At 39.6% G+C, this 25,670-nt stretch overlaps 1 protein-coding gene across 8 annotated transcripts in view; it reads right to left on the reverse strand.

The window, feature by feature from the left end:
* RBMS2 (RNA binding motif single stranded interacting protein 2) overlaps positions 1–24,475 on the reverse strand; it is a 48,161-nt gene extending 23,686 nt beyond the window's left edge. For 4 of the 8 annotated variants that reach the window (XR_006784591.1, XM_045829000.1, XM_045828997.1 and 1 more), the window contains exons 1-2: positions 22,314–22,494; positions 2,769–2,935 (exon numbers count right to left, since the gene is read on the reverse strand). Coding sequence is in view for 7 of the 8 variants with exons in the window: in XM_045829000.1 (XP_045684956.1) it covers positions 2,769–2,935; positions 22,314–22,379 (233 nt within the window). In the remaining variant the exon portion in view is untranslated. Of the gene's footprint in view, positions 1–2,768; positions 2,936–22,313; positions 22,495–23,037; positions 23,297–23,342; positions 23,411–23,536; positions 23,816–24,456 lie in introns of those variants that run through there. The other 4 variants (XM_045829003.1, XM_045829001.1, XM_045828998.1 and 1 more) reach the window with 4 other exon arrangements.
* Positions 24,476–25,670: the final 1,195 nt, after the last annotated feature.

The raw sequence follows: 25,670 nt of genomic DNA on the forward strand, positions 1-25,670 counted from the left end.
TCCACTAGAAGAAAGTCCCTACGTTCCACTTCAGGAGGGTGAAAATGTTAAAGAGACAGAACAAGTACTGCTAACAAAGTTAGAAGTATAAGATTTAACTGAAAACATTTTGCAGGGACTGAATTTAAGACCAATACCCCAAAGAAGCATTTTTTTCTACCTCTTCTAACCCTAAAGAACGTAGGATGATCGATGTGTTTGCTATACTCCTCGGAGACCTCTCACTAACTTTTTCAGTGGGGTTTCTGTGACCCAATGAATTAGAAAGAATAAGCTGAGCAATGCCCTGGAGGCTGGGAAAAGAACACATCAAAATGGGGGGGGGGGGGCGCGGTAATGTGGCGATCCTAGCCCTTCAGGGCTACATACTTGGATTCTTTCCCAAATTTAGGCAAAGGAAGAGCTGCGTGAGACTAGGCTAGAGGACACACGTGCTGCGATCCCTAGCAAGGCCCCAGGGTGGAGCTTGCTGTGGTCTGAGCAGCCCGAGACTTTGAGCTCAGAATTTCCACGGCAGCTGGCAACAGCTGAGTTGCTCGCTGCTGCTTCCTCCTCAGAAGAAGGAGCCCCTCCACAAGAACCAGTCCCACATTCCGTGCTCTCCTTCCTGCCCACCAGGGCTTAGGATCCAGCCACGTTTGCTTCCCCTACAACCCAGAGAGAGACAACTGGGACAAAGGCAGGAAGTCCTTCTGGAGATATGAATACCACCCTTCCTAGAAAGGTTTAACTCGCGGCGCAAAGCACCAGCAAGGGTTGACTCACCTGCTCTCCTCAGCCTCCCTTTCGCCATAACTCATCTAGCACCTGTGCTTCCGGCCTCATTCCCACTTCTGCACAGTCCCCTCCTGGACTCCTTACTTCCCTCCCACATGCTGATCCTGACTATTTTCATCCCTTCAGAGTCAGCAGAAAGGGCAAAATGAATGCCTAGAGGTACAGTGAAATAGAATTGTTTTCTCTGTCTTATGGAGTAAGGGGATTTTTGTAGCACAATATATTGAAAATTTAGAAGAAGAAACACAGGGTGCGGAAATCAAGGAACTATACTGATAGGATTCTCTCTTCCCTCATAAACCAACCTTTCTGCCAATTTCCATTCCCCCAAAACATTACTAGTCCTACGCTAAGTTCCATTTAAATACCTTTCTAGCAAGGTAAGCTGAGGGAAAGGAACCAGTGTGATATGTACACCTCGCCTTAAATGACTGAGTTTGTGTGGCCTAGTGCTAGCAAAACCCCATATGATTTGCAAACCACTACATCAGGAGAGGAAGGGATTTATAGAGTGCATCTGATGCCTCATACGGCTGTATTTTGGGGGCAAAGTGTTCCGCCCCTCCAGGACTTGGACCATGGGAACTCGCATACATTGTTGTGGGAGTTGGAAGTACTTTGACCACTTCAGAAAATTGTTTAGCCATAGCACAAAAGCTGAACAAATGCACATCCAACGAGTCAGCAATTTTACTCCTAGGTATATACCCACCATAAATGTGTGCACACATGCACCAAAAGACATGTACAATTTAATAGTAGCACTAATCATATTCAAGAAGATACTTTTGGGGATAGGGAAGAGACAGTAATCGCGAGGTGGGCATCTGAAGAGCTGGTAATGTTCTATTTCTTGATCTGGCAACAATAAGGGTGTGTTCACCTTGTGAAAATTCACTGTTTTGAAAATACATTTATGATTTGTGCATTTTTACATACACTTGTTATACTTCAAAACAAAGTTTCCTTAAAATGGTAAATTTACATAATCGAAGACTCCGATTTTTCTCTGCCATTCACTAACCCAAATTCGGTTTTCCTTCTCTCCATTAATGTCCCCATCCCGCCCCAGACGTTTTCCTCTAATAATTCCCCCGACTCTGTTATTTTTTGGCACAAACATATTTTTCTGCCAGAAGGAAATGAGCTAGCATTTCTGCACACTTGCGATTTTCCCAGCATTCTTTTTTTTTAAAGATTTTATTTACTTTTAGAGAGGGGAAGGGAGGGAGAAAGAGAGGGAGAGAAACATCAATGTGTGGTTGCCCCTCACATGTTCCCCACTGAGGACCTGCCTGCAGCCCAGGTATGTGCCCCGACTGGGAATTGAACCGGCAATCCTTTGGCTCGCAGGCCAGCACTCAATCCACTGAGCTACACCAGCCAGGGCTTGGCAGGGCTTCCCAGCATTCTTAAATGGGCTAATTCCATGGTAGTTATCTCCACCTCCCAATTCAAATCTACACAGAAGAACCTCAAAAGTCTTTAGGGGGTAGACACAAAGTGACAGCCTCTTTCTCTACCTTCTTCTTTATCCACTAGTTCAAGGGCTCCTCAGGTTCACTAGGAATATCTCTAGCAGCAGAAACTCTCCTGAGTATATAATTCAATGGGCTAGTCCCCCTTTCTTACACCCCACCGCTGGCTCTCACTGCCTTCTAATCAATACCTTTGGACACCCTGAACATTTCTATTCAAGATGTAAGGATACAAATCTTCCCACCAAGATCATCAATTCTAGAACCTGCTAGGAAGGAAGTCATATGCTAGGCGTCAAAGGCCAGCCTTATCCTGGCTTTCCTCAGAGAAACACAAAGGTTTTACATATTAGTAGCAAGTAGAATTTCTTTAAGGGGGCTGCTGAGAAACCTTATGACTATGAGGTAGAAGCAAAATAATACTGCACTTCAGGATACAAGTATCTGGCAAGAAGCCAGTATCACTAAATCTATACTGTCCCTGGAAGCCTACCCACACATACCCCAACTTACGACTGACACAGCTTGACAAGGTCCTGGTCAGTAGTGCCTGGTTGCAATCCCCGGATGTAGAGGTTGGTTTTGCTCAGCTGGTCATTTCCATTGCTCCCACTGCTGCTGTTAGGGGTACTGTTGCTTGGACTGGGTGGTGCCATCTGCTGAGACAATGACACATATGGCTGCAAGGAGACAAGAAGAACAGAAGGTCAAAAAGGATTATTCACTTAGATGTTGGAGAATGATAAAGATCCTGGCCCCTTAGAAAGAATGATTTCAATCTGTAATAGCAATGAACTCAACAGGAGACTTAAAAATAAAAACCAAAAACTCTAAACCTGAAGGAATTCCTGTCTGCCATAGAGTAAGTAATTATGTAATTGTCCTACCTATCTTTCAGGAATAATGAGAAGCCAAATAAGCTTCTTAAAGGTTTTGAAAAAAAGTGCTTTGTTATAGAGGGATGTTTTCATCACACAGTAATAGGCAGCAATGTATACCTCTTAAGTAAAATTGTGTCACAAGACAAAACTAATACAATCTAAGTTCCATTAAACAATGATTAAGAGCCCTGGCTGGCGTAGTTCAGTGGACTGAGCGCTGGCCTGCGAACTAAAGGGTCACCAGTTTGATTCCCAGTCAGAGCACATGCCTGGGTTGCAGGCTGGGTCCCCAGTAGGGGGCATGTGAGAGGCAACCACGCATTGATGCTTCTCTTCCTGTCTTTCCCCCTGCCTTCCCCTCTGTCTGAAAATAAAGAAATAAAGTCTTTTTTAAAATGATGAAGAGCAAATAATAAAAATTTATTAAATCATAAAGGCATAAATAAATTGAACATAGATTATTCATAAAACTGTAGAATATGAAAACTGTAAAATACATGCAAAAGCTTGAAAATTATTATAAACTTAGACAAATAAAATGAAATACTAATTACCATGTCAGGTAGTAAAAATAAAATTTTTTATAATGGTATTTGGGGTTTAGTCAACTATAAGTCAGTTACAAGTTTTAAAAGTTTAAATAAATGAATAACAGACCTATTAGGGCCAAAAATCCAGGATGGGTGAAACTTCTCTAATCTTCCACTACTGATACCAAGACAGGCAACCAGACCCTGCTTAACATCTTGAGGTACTGCTGTTACAGACGAAACACCAGGTTGACTGGAACATGGATCCATTCCTCCACGGCACATTTTATGTCCTTATGCTCTAAGTAGGCTTTTAGTGTTTACATTTGGTTTATAATACTCTAAATTTGCATAATTACCTATAGCACAGTATATTTTACTGTATCACACTAATACTTCAGGTCTCCCTTGGCTTAAAGCACTGGATAGTATAAATCTATTTGAAATTACTTTAAAATGCCAGTGTCATCTCCAGGTTTCTCTCTCTCTCTTTCCTTCTCTCTCTGCCTCTCTCTCAATCTCTCTTTCTCTTTTTCTCACTCTGGTGGTGGTGGTGGTGGTAAAGAATTGGATTAGTAACAAAAGAAAAGGAGAACCATAAATATAAAAAAGGGAAAATTCTCCCCCTAAAGAATCTTAATAAGAAATGTGCCTCTTATAGTTCATGCCTCTGACCGTTAGCAAACTTTAAACTAAAAATCTTCACTCAGGCCCTGTCTGGTGTGGCTCAGTGGACTGAGCACTGGTCTGTGAACTGAAAGGTCGCAGGTCAATTCCTGATCAGCACACATGCCTGGGTTGCAGGCCAGGTCCCCAGTTGGGAGCATATGAGAGACAACCACACATGGATGTTTCTCTCCGTCTCTTTCTCCTTCCCTTCCCCTCTCTCTAAAAATAAATACACCTTTGTTTAAAAAAATCTTTACTCAGCTAAAATATGTTAAAGCAGGTATTTCTCTTATCTTTGTCAGTACAGACATACCTCAGAGATACTGCAGGTTAGTTTGGTTCTAGACCAGCACAATAAAGCAAGTATTACAATAAAACAAGTCACAAACTTTTTGGTTTCTCAGTGCATATAAAAATTATATTTTTACTATACTGTGACCTACTAAGTGTGCATTAGTACTATGTTTTTAAAAAATCATGTGCTGTACATACCTTAATTTAAAAACACTTTATTGCTAAAAAATGCTAAGCTTCATCTGAGCCCTCAGCGAGTTGTAACCTTTCTGCTGTGGAGGGTCTGGTCTCAGTGTGGACAGCTGCTGACTGATCAGGGTGGTGGTTACTGGAGGCTGGGGTAGCTGTGCCAACTTCTGTAGATGACAATGAAATCTGCCACATTGAGTGACTTCCTTTCACAAACAATTTCTCTATACCATGTGATGCTATTTGATAGCATTCTACCCACAAAACTTCTTTCAAAATTGGAGTCAATCCTCTCAAACCCTGCTGTTGCTCTATCAACTAAGTTTATATAATATTCTAAATCCCTTGTTATCATTTCAACAATCTTGCCAGTACCTTCACTGGGAATAGATTCCATCTGAAGATACCACTTTCTTTGCTCATCCATAAGAAGCAATTGCTCATATGTTTTATCATGAGATTGTAGCAATTCAGTCACATCTTGGGGCTCCACTAATTCTAGTTCTGCAGTTACTTCCTCCACTGAAGCCTAACTCCTCAAAGTCATCATGAGTGTTGGAATCAACTCCTTCCAAACTCCTGTTAATGTTGACATTTTGACTCTTCCCATAAATCACAAATGTTCTTAATGGCATAAAAAATGGGAGTCATTTCCAGAAGGTTTTCAATTTGCTTTCCCAGATCTGTCACAAGAATCACTAACTATGGCAGCTACAGACTTAAGAAATATCTTTCTTAAATAATAGGACTTGAAAGTCAAAATTACTCCTTGACCCATGGGCTACAGAATGAATGTTGTGCTAGTAACCATGAAAACAACATTAATCTTATACATCTCCATCAGAGCTCTTGGGTGTCCAGGTGTCTTGTCAATGAATAGTAATACTAAGTAATAGTTAGGGGCAATAGGTTTCAATAGTGGGCTTACAATATTCAGTAGACCATGTTGTAAACAGATATGCTGTCATCCAGACTGTCATTCCATTGACTAAGCACAGGCAAAGTAGATTTAGCTTAAATCTACTTAAGGGCCCTAGGACTTGGGGAATGAGAAAATGAGCACTGGCTTCAACTTAAAGCTACCAGTTGCATAAGCCCCTAACAAGAGAGTCAGCCTGTCCTTTGAAGTTTGAAGCCAGGCATTGCCTTCCCTCTAAAAAGTCCTAGATGACATCTTCTTCCAAAATAAGGCTGTTTTGCTTACATTGAAAATCTGTTGCTTACTGTAGATACCTTTATTAATTATCTTAGCTAGATCTGCTGGATAACTTGCTGCTGCTTCTACATCAACACTTGCTGCTTCACTTGCACTTTCAAATCATGGAGATCATTTCTTTCCTTAAATCTCATGAACCAACCTCTGCTAGCTTCAAACTTTTCTTATCATTCATGTGTTCACTGAAGTAGCACTTTTAATTTCCTTCAAAAACTTTTCCTTTGCATTCACAACTTGACTGACTGGTGCAAAATACCTAGCATTCAGCCTGTTTCAGCTTTTGACATGCCTTCCTCACTAAGTTTCATCATTTTTAGTTTTTTTATTTTGAGTAAGAGATGAGCCACTCTTCCTTTCACTTGAACACTTAAGGCCACTGTAGGGTTATTAATTGGCCTAATTTCAATATTGTTGTGACTCAGGGAATTAGGAGGCTGGAGGGAAGGGAGAGAGATAGGGGAATGGCTGGTTTATGAAGCAGTCAGAGCACACAAAATTTATCTATTAAATTTTCTGTCTTATATGGTGGCAGTTCGTTGCCCCACAAAGCACTTATAGTAGTAACATCAAAGATCACTGACCACGGATCACCATAACAAATACACTAATAATGAAAATGTCACAATTTGGTAATTGTGAGAATTACCAAAATATGACACAAAAACACAAAGTGAGCAAATACTGTTGGAAAAATAGTTCCAATAGACTTGCTCAATAGAGGGTTGCCACAAACCTTCAATTTGTAAAAAAAAAAAAGAAAGAAAGAAAGAAAGAAAGAAAAGAAAAGAAAAGAAAAGAAAAGAGATAATATCTACAAAGCACAATAAAGCAAAACACAAGAAAACAAGATATGCCTGTATAATACTATGGAAAATCATCAGTTATAAAGGAAGACAGCAAAAAAGGAACTACAGGACAGCCAGAAAACAATGAACAAAATGGCAATAATAAGTCCTTACCTACTAATGATTACTTTAAATGTAAATGGTTAAATTCTCCAATCAAAGCCACGAGTAGCTGAATAGAAAAAAAACAAGACCCAACTATATCCTGCCTACAAAAGCTCACTCCAGTTACAAGGGCACACACAGGAACAAAGCAGAAGGCTGGAAAAAGACATTCCACACAAACGGAAACCAACAGAGGGCGAGGCTAGCTATGCTTGTATCAGAAAAAAATATATGCTTTAAGTAAAAAGCTGTAACAAGAAACAAAGAAGGTCATTATGTAATGATAAAGGGGTGAATTTATCAGGAGGATATGACAATTGTGAAAATGCATCCAATATCACAGCACCTAGATATATGAAGCAAACACTAACAGATCTGAAAGGAGAAAAAGACAACAGTATAATATACTACGGGATTTCAATACCCCACTTTCAACAATGGATAGATCACCCAGACAGATAATCAATATGTAAACATTGGACTTGAACTTTTTTTAGACCAAATGGACGTAACAGAATATTCCATCCAAAAGCAACAGAATATACCTTCTTCTCAAGTACACATGGAACATCCTCTATGACAGAGCCCATGTTAGGTTGCAAAACAAGTCTCAAGAAATTTAAAAATACTGAAAATACACCAAGTATCTTTTCTGACAAAAATAGTATCAAACTAGAAATCAATAACAGTAGGAAAATGTGAAAATTCATAAATATATGGAAATTAAACAACACACTCTTGAACAACCTATGGGTCAAAAATTTAAAAAGTATCTTGAACAAACAAAAATGACAATGCAACAGACCAAAACTTATGGGATGTAGCAAAAGCCATTTTAAGAGGGAAATTTATAGCTATAAATGTCAACATTAAGAAAAAAGAAGATCTCAAATAAACAACTTCAAGGAACTAGAAAGAGAACAAATTAAGCCCTAAGTTAGTATGGAAAAAAAGGAGATAAAGATCAGAACAAAAAGAAATAAAATAGAGAATAGAAAAACAATATAAAAAATTAACACAACTAAGTGTTGGTTTTTTAAAACAAATGCACAAAATTCACAAACCTTTAGCTAGACTTATCAAGAAAAAAAGAGGACCCTGGCTGGCGTAGCTCAGTGGATTGAGCGCGGGCTGGGAACCAAAGTGTCCCAGGTTCGATTCCCAGCCAGGGTACATTCCTGGGTTGCAGGCCATAGCTCCCAGCAACCGCACATTGATCTCTCTCTCTCTCTCTCCCACTTCCTCCCTTCTCTCCCTAAAAATAAATAAATAAAATACTAAAAAAAAAGTAGTTTCTTTCTTTAAAAAAAAAAAAAGAGGAGTCAAAATTAGAAATAAAAGAGAAGCTATTACAACTGTTACCACAGAAATACAAACAAAATTACAAGAGATTGCTATGAACAATTGCATACCACCAGATTCAACAATCTAAAAGAAATGGATAAATTTTTAGAAACATACCACCTACCAAGTCTTAATCATGAAAAAAAAACAAAAAACCAGAAAATCTGAACAGACTAATAACAAGTATGGAGAATGAATTGTGCACTTTCAGGACATTATTGAGTAAAATACAGGTTACTTGAACACAAGTCCTGTAATACCAAACCAGTCACTCTCATAATCAAGAGGCCTACTAAGTGACTGGGTATGCCATGCTGGACAAAGGGTGATTAATGTTCCAGGCAGGATGGAGCAAGAGGGTGTGAGATTTCACCATGCTACTCAGGAGAGCACATAACTTAAAATTTATGAATTGTTTATTTCCCCATTCCATGGGGAAAGAAGAGTCTTTTCAACAAATGGAATTGGGAAAACTGAATATCTACCTGCAAAAGAATGAAGTTGGGCCCTGGTTGGTGTGGCTTGAGCACCGGCCTGCAGAACAAAGGGCTGCTAGTTCGATTCCCAGTCGGGGCACATGCCTGGGATGCAGGCCAGGTCCCCAGTGGGGGTGCACAACAGGCAATCACATGTTGATGTTTCTCTCTCTCTTTTTCTCTTTCTCCTTCCCTTCCTCTCCCTCTAAAAATAAATAAATAAAATCTTTAAAAAAATGAAGTTGGACTTTTACTTTACACTGTACACAAAAATTAACTCAGAATGGATCAAAGACCTAGTAATAAAAACTGAAACTATAAAACTCTTGGAAGAAAACAGGGGACAAGCTTCATGAGAGTGGATTTGACAGTTTCTTAGATATGACACCAAAAGCGTAGGCAACAGAAGAAAAAAATAGATAAATTAAACTAAATCAAAATTTAAAACTATTGAAAAAATTTAAAAGCCAGTTTAAAAAAAACAAACTATTGTACTTCAAAGGACACAAGCAAGAGTAAAAAAGCAGCCTACAGAATGAAAAAAAAATATCTGCAAATCACATATCAGCTAAGGAGTTAATATTCATTTATATATTTATATATTCAAAATATATAAAGAACTATAACTTAACAGCAAAAATCAAACAGTCCATTAAAAATTGGAGAAAGGATTTAAACAGACATTTCTCCAAATAAGATACACAAATGGACAAGTACACAAAAAGATGCTCAACATCACTAATCATTAGAGAAATGCAAATCAAAACCACAATGAGATACCATCTCACATCCATTAGAATAGCTACTATCAGCCCTGGCTGGTGTGGTTCAGTGGATTGAGTGCCAGCCTGCGAACCAGGGAGTAACCAGTTCGATTCCCAGTCAGGGCACATGCCTGGGTTGTGGGCCAGGTCCCCAGTAGGGGGTGCACGAGAGGCAACCACATATTGATGTTTCTCTTCCTCCCTTTCTCCCTCTTTCTTTCTCCCTCCTTTCCCCTCTCTCTAAAAATAAAATAAATATTTAAAAAACAAATAGCTACTATCAAAAAAACTGAAAATAAGTGTTGGCAAGGATGTGGAGAAATCATAAGACCCCTTGTGCACTGTTGATGGAATGTAAAATGGTACCGCTGCTATGGAAAAAATGTAGTGATTCCTCAAAAAATTAAAAATAGAATTACCATATGATCTAGCAAGTCTACCGCTGGGAATATACCCAAGGGAATCGAAAGCAGAGTTTCAGGAGTATTTGTATACCCAGGTTCACAGCAACATTGTTCACTATGGCCAAAAGCCAGAAACAGCCCAAGTGCCCCTCACAGAGGAATGGATCGACAAAATGTGGTGCATATATACATACAACAAAATATTACTCAGAGCCTTAAAAAGCAAGGAAATTATGACATGTACCAACATGGATGAACCTTCAGGACATTATACTAAATGAAATAAGCCCATCACAAAAAGACAAACACTGTATGATTTTATTTATATAAGGTACTCAGAGAATTTAGAGACAGAAAGTAGAACAGTGGTTGCCAGAGGCTGGGGAGAAGGGAGAATGGAGAGGTGTTTCATAATGTATGTAAACTTTCAGCTTTGGAAGACAAAGAGTTATGGAGATTGGGTGCAAAACAATGTAAGTAAATGTACTTAACACTATTTTACTATACACTTAGTGGGATAAAAATGAGTATTATGCTAAGTAAAATAGGCCAGTCAGAGAAAGATAAGTACCATATGATTTCACCTATATGTGGAATCTAATGAACAAAACAAACTAGCAAACAAAATAGAAACAAATTCATACATAGATAGAGAACAGACTAACAGCTCTCAGAGTAGGGGGGGTGCAGGTCTGAGTGAAAAAAGTGAAGGGATTAAGAAAAAAGACTGACTATGGAAGTGGAGAGCAGGCTGGGTGGAGGGAGCAAAGGGAGGAAAGTAGAACAACTGTAATAGCATAAACAATAAAACATTAAAAAATTTCAAAACAGCACTGGCTGGTGTGGCTCAAAAGACTGAGTACTGGCCTGTGAACTGAAAGGTCTCTGGTTCAATTCCCAGTCAAGGCCCATGCCTGGGTTGCAGGCCAGATCCCAGGGTGAAGGCATGCAAGAGGCAACCAAAGGACCTATCTCTCCAACATTGATGTTCCTCTCCCTTTCTTTCTCCCTCCCTTCCTCTCTTTAAACATAAATAAATAGCCCTGGCTGGTGTTGCTCAGTGGATTGAGTACTGGCCTGTGAACCAAAGGATTGCTGGTTCAATTCCCAGTCAGGGCACATGCCTGCGATGCAGGCCAGGTCCCCAGTAGGGGGTGCGTGAGAGGCAACCACACATTGATGTTTCTCTCTCTCTCTTTCTCCCTCCTTTCTCCTCTCTCTAAGAACAAATAAATAAAATTCAAAAATAAATAAACACAATCTTTTTAAAAAATTTCAAAACAAGGAAACTCATCAACACAGACAACAACAGTATGGTGATTACCAGAAGGAAAGGAGGGTAAGGGAAGGTAGAAGAGGGTATGGGGGGATAAATGGTGATGGAAGGAGACTTGACTTGGGGTAATGAACACACAAAACAATATATACCTGAAACCTATATAATTTTATCAACCAATGTCACCCCAATAAATTCAATAAAAAAGTTTAAAAATGGTAGATTTTATGTAATGTATATTTTACCACAATTGAAAAACAAATATAGTACTAAGAGACTCTACAGGAACTACTCTTTCAAGAAGTTTGGTTATGGCCCTGGCTGGTGTGGCTCAGTGGACTGAGTGCCAGCCTGCAAACCTGAAAGTTGCTGCTTCAGCGTTGCATGCCTGGGTTGCCGGTCCAGGTCCTCAGGTGAGGGTGTGTGGGAGGCAACTGATGGATGTATCTCTTGTATACTAATGTTTCTCTCCCTCTCTTTCTCCTCTCCCCTCCCCTCTCTCTAAAAAGTAAATGGATAAAATATTTTTTAAAAAAAGAAGTTTGGTTATGAAAGGAAACATGGAATTAAAACAGCTTTTTTCCATTTGTATATTTTTTAAATTTGTTAAAGACTTTATTTACTTTTAGAGAAAGGGGAAGGAGGGGAGAAAGATAGGGAAAGAAACATCAATGTATGAAAGATGCATCAATCGATTGCCTCTCATATGCCCCCAACTGGGGACCTGGCCCACAACCCAGACATGTGCCCTGACTGGGCCCTGACTGGGAATTGAACCAGCAACCTTTCAGTTCACAGGCTGGAGCTCATTCCACTGAGCCAAATCAACGAGGGCCATATATATTGTTGTTGTTGTTGTTAAAAATTTTATTTATCATTTTTAGACAGGAAGAATGGGAGAAAGAGAGGGAGAGAAACATCAATGTGTGGTCACCTCCTGCACATCCCCCACTGGGGACCTGGCCCACAACCCAGGCATGCGCCCTGACTGGGAATCGATCTGACAACCCTTTGGTTTGCAGGCCAGCACTCAATCCAGTGAGCTACACCAGCCAGGGCTCATATATATTGTTTTTAAGATGAGAGAAACTGTAAGTTGTTCATATGCAAATAGAAATAAAAAGAAGGAAATCATTTCTTCCATGGGTGATTTTAGTCATAATTGGTAACCTTAATGATCATTAACTATGTACCAATAAAATACGTGCTAGTATTATGCTATTTGATATGAGTCTGTAAAAGAAAGAGAAGAGTCAAGGATAAGTCAAGGTTTTGACCTGAGTACCTGGAAGAATGAAAGGGTACTTTACAGAAATGAAAAAGATAGTGTGAGGGACAGTTTGGGCAGGACTGGGAGGCAGAAAGCAGGCAGGAGATTTGTTTTTAAACATGTTAAATTTGAAATGTCTAATAAATATCTAAATGGAGATGTCAAGTGTGATATTGAACACAAGTCTGGAAAGCAGGAGGGTAGGCCAGATTGGAAATATAATTTGAAAGTTGTCATCATACGCGTGATATTTAAAGCCATGAGACAATAAAATTATGGAGGAGTGTAGACAGAAAAACTCAAGGACTACAAGATTCTACAGATTTCGAGATCTGAGTCTACAAGATTTAGAGATCAGGAAAATTAGGAGGGAAGGAGCCTGAAGAAGAGAGACCATAGATACCAGAGTAACAGGAGAGTGTGGTGTTCTGTAAACCAAATCAAGGCACGTGGTCAACTGTGTCAAATGTTGACAATAGTTATGTAAGATGAGGGTTAATAATGACTATTAAAGAATATAGAAGTCGCCCTGGCTAGTGTGGCTCTGTGGATTGAGTGCCAGCCTGAGAACCAAAGGATCGCCGGTTTGGTTCCCGGTCGGGGCACATGCCTGGGTTGTGGGCCAGGTACCCAGTAGGGGGTGTGTAAGAGGCAACCACACATTGCTGTTTCTCTCCTTCTCTTTCTCCCTCCCTTCCCCTCTCTCTAGAAACAAACAAACAAACAAACAAATAAATAAGAAAACCACTGCAGACCTTCATACAAGCAGTTTTGGTGGAGGGGTGGGTTAACAGCCCAATTAGATTGGATTTAAGAGAGAATTAGAGAGGTCTGACATTATCAACAAGTAGAAGATGTGAATCTACCTCAAAATTTATATACTATTGATGGAAACAAGTTTGGCACACTTAGAAAGCAATTTAGCATTCTCTCTTAAAGGTGAATGAGTATTCACATACCTTAAAACGCAGCAATCCTTCGATTCCCAGTCAGGGTACATGCCTGGGTTGTAAGCCATGACCCCCAGCAATGCACATTGATGTTTCTCTCTCTCTCTCTCTATCTCCCTCCCTTCCCTCTCTAAAAATAAATAAATAAAATCTTAAAAAACAACAACAACTCAGCAATCCCATTCCTAAATATAAACCCAAGAGAAATTCTTACACAAATTTACCACATATATGAAAATGTTTAGAGTGGCAATGTTAGAAATAGCAAAAACAAACAAACCTGGAAACAATCCAAAAGCTCATTGGTAGGAGAATGGATAAATTATGGTATATTCACAAAATAAAATATTATGTGGCATTGAAAAATTAATAAACCACAGCTTTATACAGCATAAATGAATCATGAAAATATAATATTGAGTAAAAAGAAAAAAACAGAAGACTATGTATCACATAAGGCAATATAGTAGTGGTTGTGAGGGTAGATTAGGAGCTGGACTATCTGGGTTCAAATCCCAGCTAGACGATTCACTAGCAATGTGACTATTCTCTCTCTATACCTCATTTTTTAATCTGTAAAATTTCTCATCTTATAATATTAATTATAGTAAGTATAGTTCTGTAGTATTAGAACAATGGAAACAAGCAAATTAAGCATGCTTTTAAACTCTTTTTAAAAGCAATAGAATGACAGCTCTGGCCAGGTGGCTCAGTTGGTTGGAGCACTGTCCAGACACCAAAAGATTGCAGGTTTAATTCTCGGTCAAAGCACATACCTAGGTTGCATATTCGATCCCTGTTGGAACCAGTACTGGAGGCGATTGATGTACACCAGTACGATTGATGTTTCTCTGTCTTTCTCTCTCTCTCCTGCTTACTCTCTCTCTAAAATCAATCAACATATCCTCAGGTGAGGATTTTTCAAAAAGCAGTATAATGACAAATATAAAATGTAGCAGAGTGGTTACCTCTAGAGGAGTGGGAGATGAGAAGGGGAGGAACCCCTAACTATACACAGTTTATAGGCAATGATTCTAGTCCTTGATTTGGAAGGTGGATTTACAGGTCTTCCTCTTGTTATTATGCTTTATAGTTATTGTATTTTGCCAAGTACAGTGCACCCTTTTTTGCCCAAATTTTTGAGGAGAAAATAAGGATGTGCATTATACATGGGTATAATAATCCTGTGTTTAATGCACACAAAAACACAGCAAAATACGGTACATGTAATCTTCATATTATCAAATAATACAGTAAATATAATAAAATAAAAAATGAAAGAAAATTAATTGGAGACAGCCAATATATAGTCTTGAATAAACAACTCTCTCAAAATATTTTACTGTAAAGGGAAGAAGAGAAATGAGGCCACAGCAGGAAGAAATGGCATCAAGAAAAAAGGTGTTGGGTTTTTTTGATAAAAGAAATAAGTCTATTTACATGTTGATATGTGATTATAAGTATAAATATTACTGATCTTCAAAATACCCAATAAAGTATATCAGTACTTTAAGATGAAGAATTAAAGGTCAGAGAGTCTAAGAAACTAGAAATTGAGGTCACACACCTAGTAAGTGACAAAAGCCACTATTTTTTTTTAGGAAGAGGGTAAGGAAGGGAAAGAGAGAAAGAGAGAGAGAAACATTGATCTGTTGCCCCTCAAACACGCCCTTGCACACACCCCAATCAAACTGAACTTGAAACCCAGGCGTGTGCTATAACCAGGGATCAAACCCACGACCTTCCGGTTCACGGTAGGGCGCTCCAGCAGAGCCACACTGGCCAGGGCCAGAAGTCACATTTCAGCTCAGCTCTATCTAACTCCATATTTCACAATTTGCACTGCCTTCCTTTGCTTAACCTTAATGTAATGCCTCACATGAGCTGAATTACATTTATTAGGATATACAGGTCCAGCAGCAGTAACCCCTGCTTGAATGTGTGGTTGGTAGGGTAATAATGTGGGAGCAATAATGTATAGTTGTAATTTGAACATTTCACCTAAAATGTCATATGGTGTGCTTCAGTGTGATACTGTTAGGTTACAGAATTACATGCTTATAGCTTTGTAGTAAAAAGGGGTGTTATTTATGCCAGATTCTGCATTTTTAAAGTAACTACTAAATAGACTGAAGATGTTGTACCAGGTATTTTGGAGGATGATACACTGAATAACCTTTACTGAGTTTATCTTCCAGTAATGAAGATAAAACAATCACCTGAATGACTCTCATACAATACAGAATTATATAAATACCTTATATGAAGCACAAAATATTATGGAGGCTCAGGAAAACAGGGCTGGGAGGAGGAGATTTTGGAGAAGCTTTACAGAAAAGGTAACATTTCAGCTGACCTTAAAGAGATATGTAGGGTTTTGAAAGACAATTTTGACTGTGAGCTCTTACAGGGCCACAGTCATGCCTGGCCCCAGGGCCTACCTTGCTGGTGGTGCTTCAGGAATGTGGGTGGAGTGAGCAAATGAACAGAAAAGCCAAACCAAAAGGAATGAACAAAAGGATCAGAAGCTGAATACTTAAGGCACAACGACCAAAGGATCAGGGAGTGGGAAGGATAGGAATATAAACATATATATTTGGAAAATAAGTGTAACTCTTCATGCTTCTCTTTACATGTTGGCTCCCAGATCTCCCATCTTTAAGAAAGTTCTCTTAACACCATCCCCATCCTTTGCCAGCCTTTACCTCACTTCTCTACTTCCCATCTTTTTAAAAATAATCGTATTGATATATAATTTGTATACCATGTCATTAACCCATTTAAACTATAAATTAAATGGTATTTACATCACAAAGTTGTGTAACCATTACCACAATCAGTTTCAGAACATTTCATTATCCTAAAAAGAAACCCAACACCCGTTACTGGCCATTCCCCACTTCCCCCAACCACCCCCTCCACAAAGACCTGGCAGCCACTAACCTGCTTTCTGCCGCTGGGGATTTGCCTCTTCTGGACATTTCACACAAATGGGAGTATAAAATATGTGAGGGTTTTTGTGAATGGCTTCTTTCACTGGCATGTTTTCAAGGTTTGTCCATTTTGCAGCCTGTATCTGTACTCTATTCCTTTTTATTGTTGAATAAACTTCAAATTCCGTTGTATGGGTATATGCAATATTTTATTTATCCATTCACTGGCTGAGGAATATTTGGGTCATCTTCACTTTTGGGCTATTATAAACAATGCTGCTATGAAAAGCGGTGTACAGGTTTTTGAGTGAACACATTATTTTAATTTCTCTTAGGTATATACCTAGGAGTGTGTTTAATCTTTTAAAGAAATGCCAAGCTGTTTTCCAAATAAGCCACACCATTTTACATTCCCATCAGCAACGTGTTAAGGGTCCAATTATTTTACATTATTACCTCTCTTCTTTATTACATCCATCCTAGTGGGTGTGGAGTGACTATCTCATTGTGGTTTTGATTTGCACTTATTTCTTCAATGGCCAATGATGCTGAGCATTTTTTCATGGCTATTTATAGATCTTCTTTGAAGAAATATCTATTCAGATCTTTAGCCTATCTTTTTAATTAGGTTCTGCTCTCCATCTTAATCAAACTTCTTAAAAGACTGGTCTATACACACCATGTATACCCCCTTATCTGTTTCATTCATCAATCCATTCAAGCCTTGTTTTTGCCCCCCACTCTGAAATTGTTTGTCAAAGTCACCAACCACCTCTACACTGACAAAGTCAATGACTATTCTTCAGTCTTCATCTTTCAGGATAAAACTATGATTTGCATTTAGTTCCAACTGACCTCTTATTCTAATCTTTATTTTCCCTGTCCTGATTCTTGTCTATATTTTTCTGTTTCACAGCATATTTTCTTATGGAATAAGAAATGTAAACCAACAATCAAAGGGTGTGTCCAGAGAACTACAGGTAACACAGCTGGCTAAAGCAGAGCGAAAGTTATGGAATTGTGGGGCAGGGGGAAAGACTGTGACTGAGGCTTTAGTGAATGTGATTGGTCGGGAGGTTTCTGTGGAAGAAGTTGGAGTTATGAGAGTAGTTCTTGAATTCTGGGGCATCCAGAGAACCCCACAAGAAGAACTCTATGCTTAAATGAAGCTCTTTGGTTGTAATTGCCCATCCCCTTAACTTCTCTTTTTCACCTCTATAAGTACCTCTCCATCCTGCCACGTCTGTAGTGGGTTGCAATCCTTTCTTTTCCTAAATTAATATTTTCTGGTTAAGAAACCCATAGTTGATACTAGTTTCTGTAGTTCACAGGGCAAGGTGGAGAAGATAAGGAAAGGTTGGATAAATAGTGGGTACTGGGCTAGGGATTTGAACTTTATTTAGCAGGTAATATACAGCCATTAAAAGTTTTTATACAAGATCCCTGGCTGGTGTGGCACAGTGGATTGAGTGCAGGCCTGAGAATCAGAGGATTGCCAGTTCGATTCCCAGTCAGGGCACATGCCAGGGTTGTGGGGCAGGCCCCAGTAGGGGGTGCATAAGAGGCAACCACACATTGATGTTTCTCTCTCTCTCTTTTTCTCCCTCCCTTCCCCTCTCCAAAAAATAAATAAAAATCTTCTTTAAAAAGTTTTTATACAAGAAATGTTCAACACTAAACTACTGGAATGTTGGTAGATTGTTCTGGCAGCAGGTACAAAATAACCTGGAGGCAAGAGGCAGGGGCAGAGAAACAGGAGGCAAGGAGATCATGCTGTATGTTTATTATCAAAAGTGAAGATAATCTGTCATGTGAGCATAAATTACTGTAGTAGTGCTAAAAAAGACAAGAAAGGATCAATGGAAAGACATTGCCACTAAACTTTAACCCACTCAGTTCATTTTATTACTGATAACAAAGCTAACAGCTGGCTGAGTCAAGGGATGTTAAAACTAGAAGATTTTAGTCCACAGTTCTACTAAATTTAATTTGATGGGAACTAGATGAAAATGTAATAAACACCAAAAAAATTCTCCCTGTTAGAACTATAAATAATTACAGTATTGCTTCTCACTTTCTTCTCTCCTGAGTAAATACTTCTGAAACGTTGAGGTAACTCAAGCTTCTAAATGAGAAAAGATTTGGCAAAGCCTCCGAGTCAGTCTTACTCTCCTCGTTGCCGCCCGCCCATCACAGGTTTCCAGTATAAGGTCAAGAAAAAACAGAAATTTACATAAAATAGATTGGGGAAGGCCAAATTATTCCAAATTATCCCAGTCCCTTTTCTTTTTTCCCCAAAGGAAATGGTTGTTGATGCTCCGAGGAGTTAAACCATAATAACACATGCCAGGAAGATGACGTCAGGGAAGGCGTGGCCAGGCCCTTCACAAGTCTGAAATTCCTTCAGTCCCAAACATTTCCTCTTTCGCTCTCACCTACATTCAAATCTCTCCACTGAGGCAGCGCCCTCCAATGGTGAAGAAAGTGTTGAGACCCTAGAACACGGACCTTTTTACTGCAGTCTTTTTTATTTTTAATGAGCCAAGAGTACTTGAGGGGCATCAAAACAGATATATTTTTTAAATGTACTACATTATTTTGTAGAATCTCTGGTCAAAATCCCCATTTTCCCCCTTCTGTGGTTATTTTAATTCCAGAGAAAGGAGAGGGTATTCGGCATTACATCCTGTGAAAGAACCTGCCTTTATTAGGCATTATATATTTGTTGTTTTGATTTGCATTTCCCTAATAATTAGTGGTGTTAAACATCTTTTCATATGCCTTCCTTTGAAAAGTATCTATTCAGATCCTTTGCCTGTTTTTTATTCCGATTATTTGTTTTTTATTGTTGAGTTGTATGAATTCTTTTATATGTTTTGGTATTAACCTCTTATTGGAAGTATCATCTGCAAATATCTTCAACCTTTTGGTTGATTGCCTTTTCGGTTTGATGGTTTCCTTTGCTGTGCAGAAGCTTTTTAGTTTCATGGAGTCCCGCTCACTTATTTTTGCTTGTTTCCTTTGTCTTTGGAGTCAAATTCCAAAAACACCACTGGCAACCAAGGTCCAGAAGCTTAGTACCTATGTTGTCTTCTATGTATTTTACTGTTTCAGGTCTTACATTCAAGTCTTTATCCGTTCTGAGCTAATCTGTGTATATGTTGTAAGACAGTATCTAGTTTCTTTTGCACATGGCTGTCCAGTTTTCCCTGCACCGTTTATTGAAGAGATTTTTCCTTTCTCCATTGTCTGTTCTTGGCTCCTTTATCATAAATTAGTTGCCCATGTATGTGTGGGTTTCTTTCTGGGCTCTCAATTCTGGTCCATTGGTCTCTGTGTGTTTTTATTTAAAGCAGATATTTATCTGAAGTTTTTCAGAAGTTTAGAGTTTGATTGTCCTTTCAGTTTTTTTAATGTTTCAACAGGTCCAAAAACTTTATTGCAGACTTGTTCTACTTGAGAAACTGAGTTCTTAATAGAAATGGTAAATAATCCAATATCCAGATTATGACTTTACCTTGTCACAGGAGAAGTGTGGCAGGACACCTGTACCAAACTGCTGCGAGTTACTGTCCTTGAGGGGTGAGATTTGGGTAATAAACTTCAGGACATAAAGGGAAAACCTGATTTTTAATTGTATATACCTCTTTATGCTTAAGTTTTATTTTTTTTGTTTGTTTTTAATGCGCATGTCTTATATTGACTACTAAAAACTAACCCTGACTGGTGTTCTCAGTGGGTTGAGCATCAGCCTGCAAAGCAAGAGGTCACAGGTTGGATTCCCAGTCAGGGCACATGCCTGGGTTTTGGGCCTGGGTTGTGGGTCCCCAGTTGGGGGTGAATGAGAGCCAATGGATTGATGTTTCTCTCCCTCTCTTTCTCCCTCCCCTCCCCTCTCTTTAAAAATAAGTAAATAAAATCTTTTAAAAATAAATAACAAAAAACTAATAAAAGTTACTTTAAAAATCAAATCTTTGCTATAAGTATGCACAAATTACATGAGCAACTCCACCCAAAACACTCTCCTCAAAAGAGAAATGAATGCATTGAGCCCTATATTTCAACACAAAAGCAAAGAGCAATGTAGTAATGCTTTAGTTTAAATAGATATACAGCCACAAAGTCATGTGATCATATTGACCTATAAGAACGCAAAGAATTCTTGACAAATACTTTAGTGAATATGTGAGCACGCATTCCCCCACCAATGTTTCCGGAATTGTTTCTCAAACCTTACAAGTTATCAAGAAGAGATATAAGATTTAAATCCAAATCCATAATCGTACCTCTTTGCCCCCTGTACTATCCGAGATTTAGAAAATGGTTAACTGCTTTTTTACACTGTAAGAGGGGAAGGGAGTAGAGAACTGAGAAAAGATTTTAGATAGCATCAAATATGTGAAACCCCTGATAGGAAAAAAACTAATTCTTGTAACTCATTTTACTTTATTTTAATGGGTCTGAGTAACTGGAGAGACTTGGAGGGAAAAAAATAGGAAAGAAACTTTCATACAGTACTATATGAAATTTGAAAAGAATAAGGACAGATGAAATATCCCTCTATCGAAATCATAAATCCATATATGTATGTGTATATATTATAGAAAACCAATAATGGACCCATATTTTTTTAAGGACACAAACAGAAAGAGTACCATACAAACTAATACCCACAAACCAACACTAAGTGTTTTGAGTCTATTACCCACTGCCTTGATATCTTTCTCTCTCTCTCTCTCTCTTTCTCTCTCCTATCTACCTGTAGTAGCCCTGGCCAGGTAGCTCATTTGGTTAGAGCTGCATCCAGATACATCAAGCTTGCAGTTTGATCCCGGTGAGACACATAGAAGAATCAACCAATTAATGTATAAATAAGTGGAACAACAAATTTTCACCTGTCTGTCTCTGTCTCTCCCTTCTTCTCTCTAAAATTAATCAATCAATCAACCTGTAATAGTCTCTCTAGTTATATGAGAAAGCAGCAGGAATTATTTCCTACCCTCCACCACTTTCCTCAAGTGATCAAAAGATCCCTAAATGCCTAGGGTATCTTTTTTATTCAAAGAACAGCGACAACACCAGGAGAGGGTATGCGGTCTTTCTGTTACAACACGAAGTCCCTCCTAATCCAGCACTGTGTGTCCTGAGATACCTGAAACTGCCAAGGACAGTCCCTGGGAAATGCGGGCATGATATCCTCCTCTCTCCAGACTGCTCACATGCCCAAGCACAGCACAACTCTTGGGCAACCTCAGGTTAATCCTAAAGACTCCAAGGATGCGGGCTGAGCCTGGCTATCTGCAGATCTCAAAGTACCAGCGCTGCAGCAAAACCCGAAGAATCACAGACCTTTCTGCCTTAATCCTAAAGTACGTCTTCTCTTCAGGCTCTTTTCCTTCGGCGTGGGCTGGGTAGGGTCTCTATCTGGTCTAGAAGAGTATACCCAGTATAATACTCTTCTAGATGAAGCCGTGGTGACTTCACTGGGTATTTCTGCTGCCTGATAATGCTGGCAGAATGGGTAGGAAGAAAGGCGGAGAGGGAAGAATGGAAACACTTAATCAAAAAGATAAAATAACATTGGAGGGGACAGGCTGGGGGCCGGGGTCTGAGATGACATGTTATCCCTGTGGAGACGGGCTGTATCAGCAGGAAGTCGGACTAACTTCATTTCTCAAAGATACAAACTTGCAAGCTTGATTTGTTTTTAGTTCCCCTGCCTTCTCCAGCGTGGAAGACTGTACAGTTCCTGGAACTTCAGAACCAGGTGAGCAAAGATTCCAGAAAGTGGAAAAGAGAGAGGTGCTGAGATGAGAAAGGAATCCTTTTCCTGTCTTCGGGAGAATGTTAAAGCCACTCCTCGATTCCCAGAAAAGGAAGTAGCTGAATTCCAAAAAAACACTTTTCCCTACCTTTTTGTTGTTCTTGTTATAGCCAAAAGTCGAAATCCCAGGTCTGGAAGTCACCGATAGCAGCATTTTTCTCTTTAATATTAGGGAGCTGAGAGAGGAGAGGGAGAGGGACAGGGAGGGGGAAGAGAGAGAGGGAGAGAGAGTGAGGGAGAGGGAGAGGGAGAGAGAGGGAGAGGGGGAGAGGGATACAGAGAGAGGGAGGGAAGGAAGGAGGGGGAGGGAGGGAGGGAGAGGGTGAAGAGAGGGGGAGGAGAAGGGGGAGAAAAGGAGCAAGAGGGAAAGAAATGAGGGGGGGTGGGTAAAGAATGAGCTAGGGCCGCTCGTTGACGTCACTGAGAGAAGTTAACCCAGAGTCTGAATGAGGCACTACCACTGGGTCCTAATGCCCAAGATGTTATTTTTTAATTTTTCACAAGCTTAGTAGTTAAAACAAAGGAAAAGTTCTTAGGTCTACCCCTTTCCATTCCAGCCCCTTTCCTCTGTGAACAAGTTCTGATTCTCATGAAAAGACAATGAGAATGCTTTTCCCTTAAATGTCAGCCATAAGAAGATTTCAAGCTTGATTTTAAAGGGGCCTCTGGGACACACTGCTTTGGAAAACATGGGAAGAAACCATCCTAAGAATACACGAGATGAGCTCAGGACTCCCCCCACCCCACCCCACGCACAATTTCTATGCACAATGATCTCAGCCTATGAACCAAAAACAAACAGGAGAGCTCACCAAAGCACAGAGAATGTGAGCAATGACGAGTTTCAGGTCCTTGGACAGTTCTAATCCTCCGGGTCATGCCAATGGGCCGATGCCTCTCGCTGCTTTTCAGGTTCTTCCAGGTAGGACTCCAAATGTCAGAAGGAATTATCAAACTGGACTATGTCAGAAAACGAGGTACCTACTGGTTTCTTTTTCCCCTGGCTTTCCTGGGATGTAATTGCCTAGTGGTTTCTTTGGCTGTCTTATTAGACTCTCCATCCCACTATTCCCCAATCTTCAAGGTCCATGAAGCTGAAACAACTGGAGTTACTCACCCAACCTGGAATTTATGCCCAAAATGAAGTTCGCAGAGTGGAGACGTTTACTTCCAGTTGTCTCTGAGCTGTAGGAAAAAAACAACTATTTAAAAAGCATGTTTTAGTCTTTATGAAAGACTAAAAATACGACGTTCTTAGAAAAGAAGAACATCAACTTAGAGTGAAAAAACTCACACAGTTGCAACACTCACCTCTAAGGTTCAAAGGAGTGTCCTGCAGAAGAAATCTTAACTAGGAAAGAAACTTGTAGGAAACCAGAAATTTAAGAATGATACCCAGTAACTCCTACCAGTCCAAGTGGGACTGGGATGCAGAATGAAAGCCTTCAGAGCACTTACGCCCACCTGCTGCCATCATAGATACTGTGTTTAGACGTCAGTTAACCCTCTCCGCTTTGCCACAGCAACCAGCACACTCAGACCCTCCCTCCCATGAAGTCCCGATCTCTGCTCTAGCTGTCCTGTCACTTTCTGCTATGATAACAGGACAGACAGCACTAACGTTGTGCAGAGTAAATACACACACACCACACCCCCAGTCTCTAACTCTCGTTTCCAACGGGACAGGAAGTGCCTGCTCAGCTCAGGGGACACAGGAAGGGTGGGAACAGCCTCACTGTGGGAATTGCAGCAGAGATTGGAAGCACAGCGGCCAATGCAGTAAATAAGTTAATATAGTCATCTCTCAGGGACACGATGTTTTTTTCAAGTCCCTTTTCTACCCTCGGAGATTCTCATTCATTATATTCCAAGTTATCCTTGCCATTTAGCCCCTTAGTTTATGTTTTCTCCTTTAGCCTAACGATGTGATACAAAAACCTTCACTTTTTAAGGCCTGAGTTATAATGGGGTTTGTAATGGCAGTCAAATTATTTTATAAAATTCTAATACTATCAATGTGTTATGTTCTCCTACTACATTTCTTCCTACTCAATTGTACCTTAGAATTGAAAACAGGTAGGCATTGGCAGGGTAGCTTGGTTGATGCAAGTGTAGTCCTGATACACCACCATTTCGGGTTTGATCCCAGGTCAGGGCACATATAAGAAGCGACCAGCCCTGGCTGGTGTGGCTTAGAGGATTGAGTGCCAGCCTGCAAACCAGGGGATCACCTGTTTGATTCCTGGTTGAGATGTGTGCCTGGGTTGCAGATTGGGTTCCCAGTGAGGGGTGCACAAGAGGTGTCCATGTACTGATGTTTCTCTCCTTCTCTTTCTTCCTCGCTTCTTCTTTCTCTAAAAATAAATAAATAAAGCATGGGCTGCGAACCAAAGCATTGCAGGTTGGATTCCCAGTCAGGGCACATGCCTGGGTTGCAGGCCACGGTCCCCAGCAACCACACATTGATGTTTCTCTCTCTCTCTTTCTCCCTCCCTTCCCTCTCTAAAAATAAATTTAAAAATAAATAAATAAATAGTCTTTAAAAATAAATAAATAAAACCTTAAAAAAAAGAAGCAACCAGTGAATGCATCAATAAGTGGAACAGCAAGTTGATCTCTCTCTCTCTTCCTTCCTCTCTAAAATCAATGAAAAGTAATAGAAGTCTATTAAAATTTTTTTTAAGAATTGGAAATAGTTAAAACCATAACTTTTAGAAAGAAGTAGACATGAATTCAAGTCCAGGCACCACTGTTAGCCACTATTTATGTAACTTTAGGCCAAGTTACTTAACACCTCTAATTTATTCATTTGCAAAATGAGATAATATCCACTTTATTCGCATTTGGGATCAAATCTAAGTTCTGGTTTAGTTCTGTCACTCACAAGCTGAGCGATGCTAGGAGAGTTACCTCACATGTCTGAACCTTATGTTTCTTATCTGTAAAACAAAGTAAATAAATAGTATCTACTTCCTAAAATTGTAGTAAAATGAAGTAAGGCAATGTATACAAAGGTGCCTAGCATGTGGTGAACACTCAGTAGATGGTTGCTCCATCATGATTAATTACTCTACTGTCTCCCAGTGTGCACTCCTCTGGGTATTGTATAACCCAGATTTCACGATCTAAAGTGAACACTTCCAAAAACTAATACCTTAGTGACAATCAAAAGATTATATGACTCAGAGTGGAGGGGCGACTGGGGGGCTGGGTGGAAAAGGTGAAGAGATCAAGCAAAGGAAAAAAACCCTCATAGACAGAGACAACAGTATGGTGATTACCAGAGAGAAAGGGGAGGAGTAGAAGAGGGTAAGGGGGGCATAAAAAGTGGTAGAAAGAGACTTGATTTGGGGTGCTGAACACATGATACAACATACGGATGACGTGTTATAGAATGGTACACCTGAAATCTACATAATTTATTAACCAATGTCACTCCAGTAAA

The sequence above is a fragment of the Phyllostomus hastatus genome, unplaced genomic scaffold (genome assembly GCF_019186645.2).
Source record: "Phyllostomus hastatus isolate PE091 unplaced genomic scaffold, TTU_PhHast_1.1 phas_scaffold_93, whole genome shotgun sequence".
Classification (NCBI taxonomy): domain Eukaryota; kingdom Metazoa; phylum Chordata; class Mammalia; order Chiroptera; family Phyllostomidae; genus Phyllostomus; species Phyllostomus hastatus.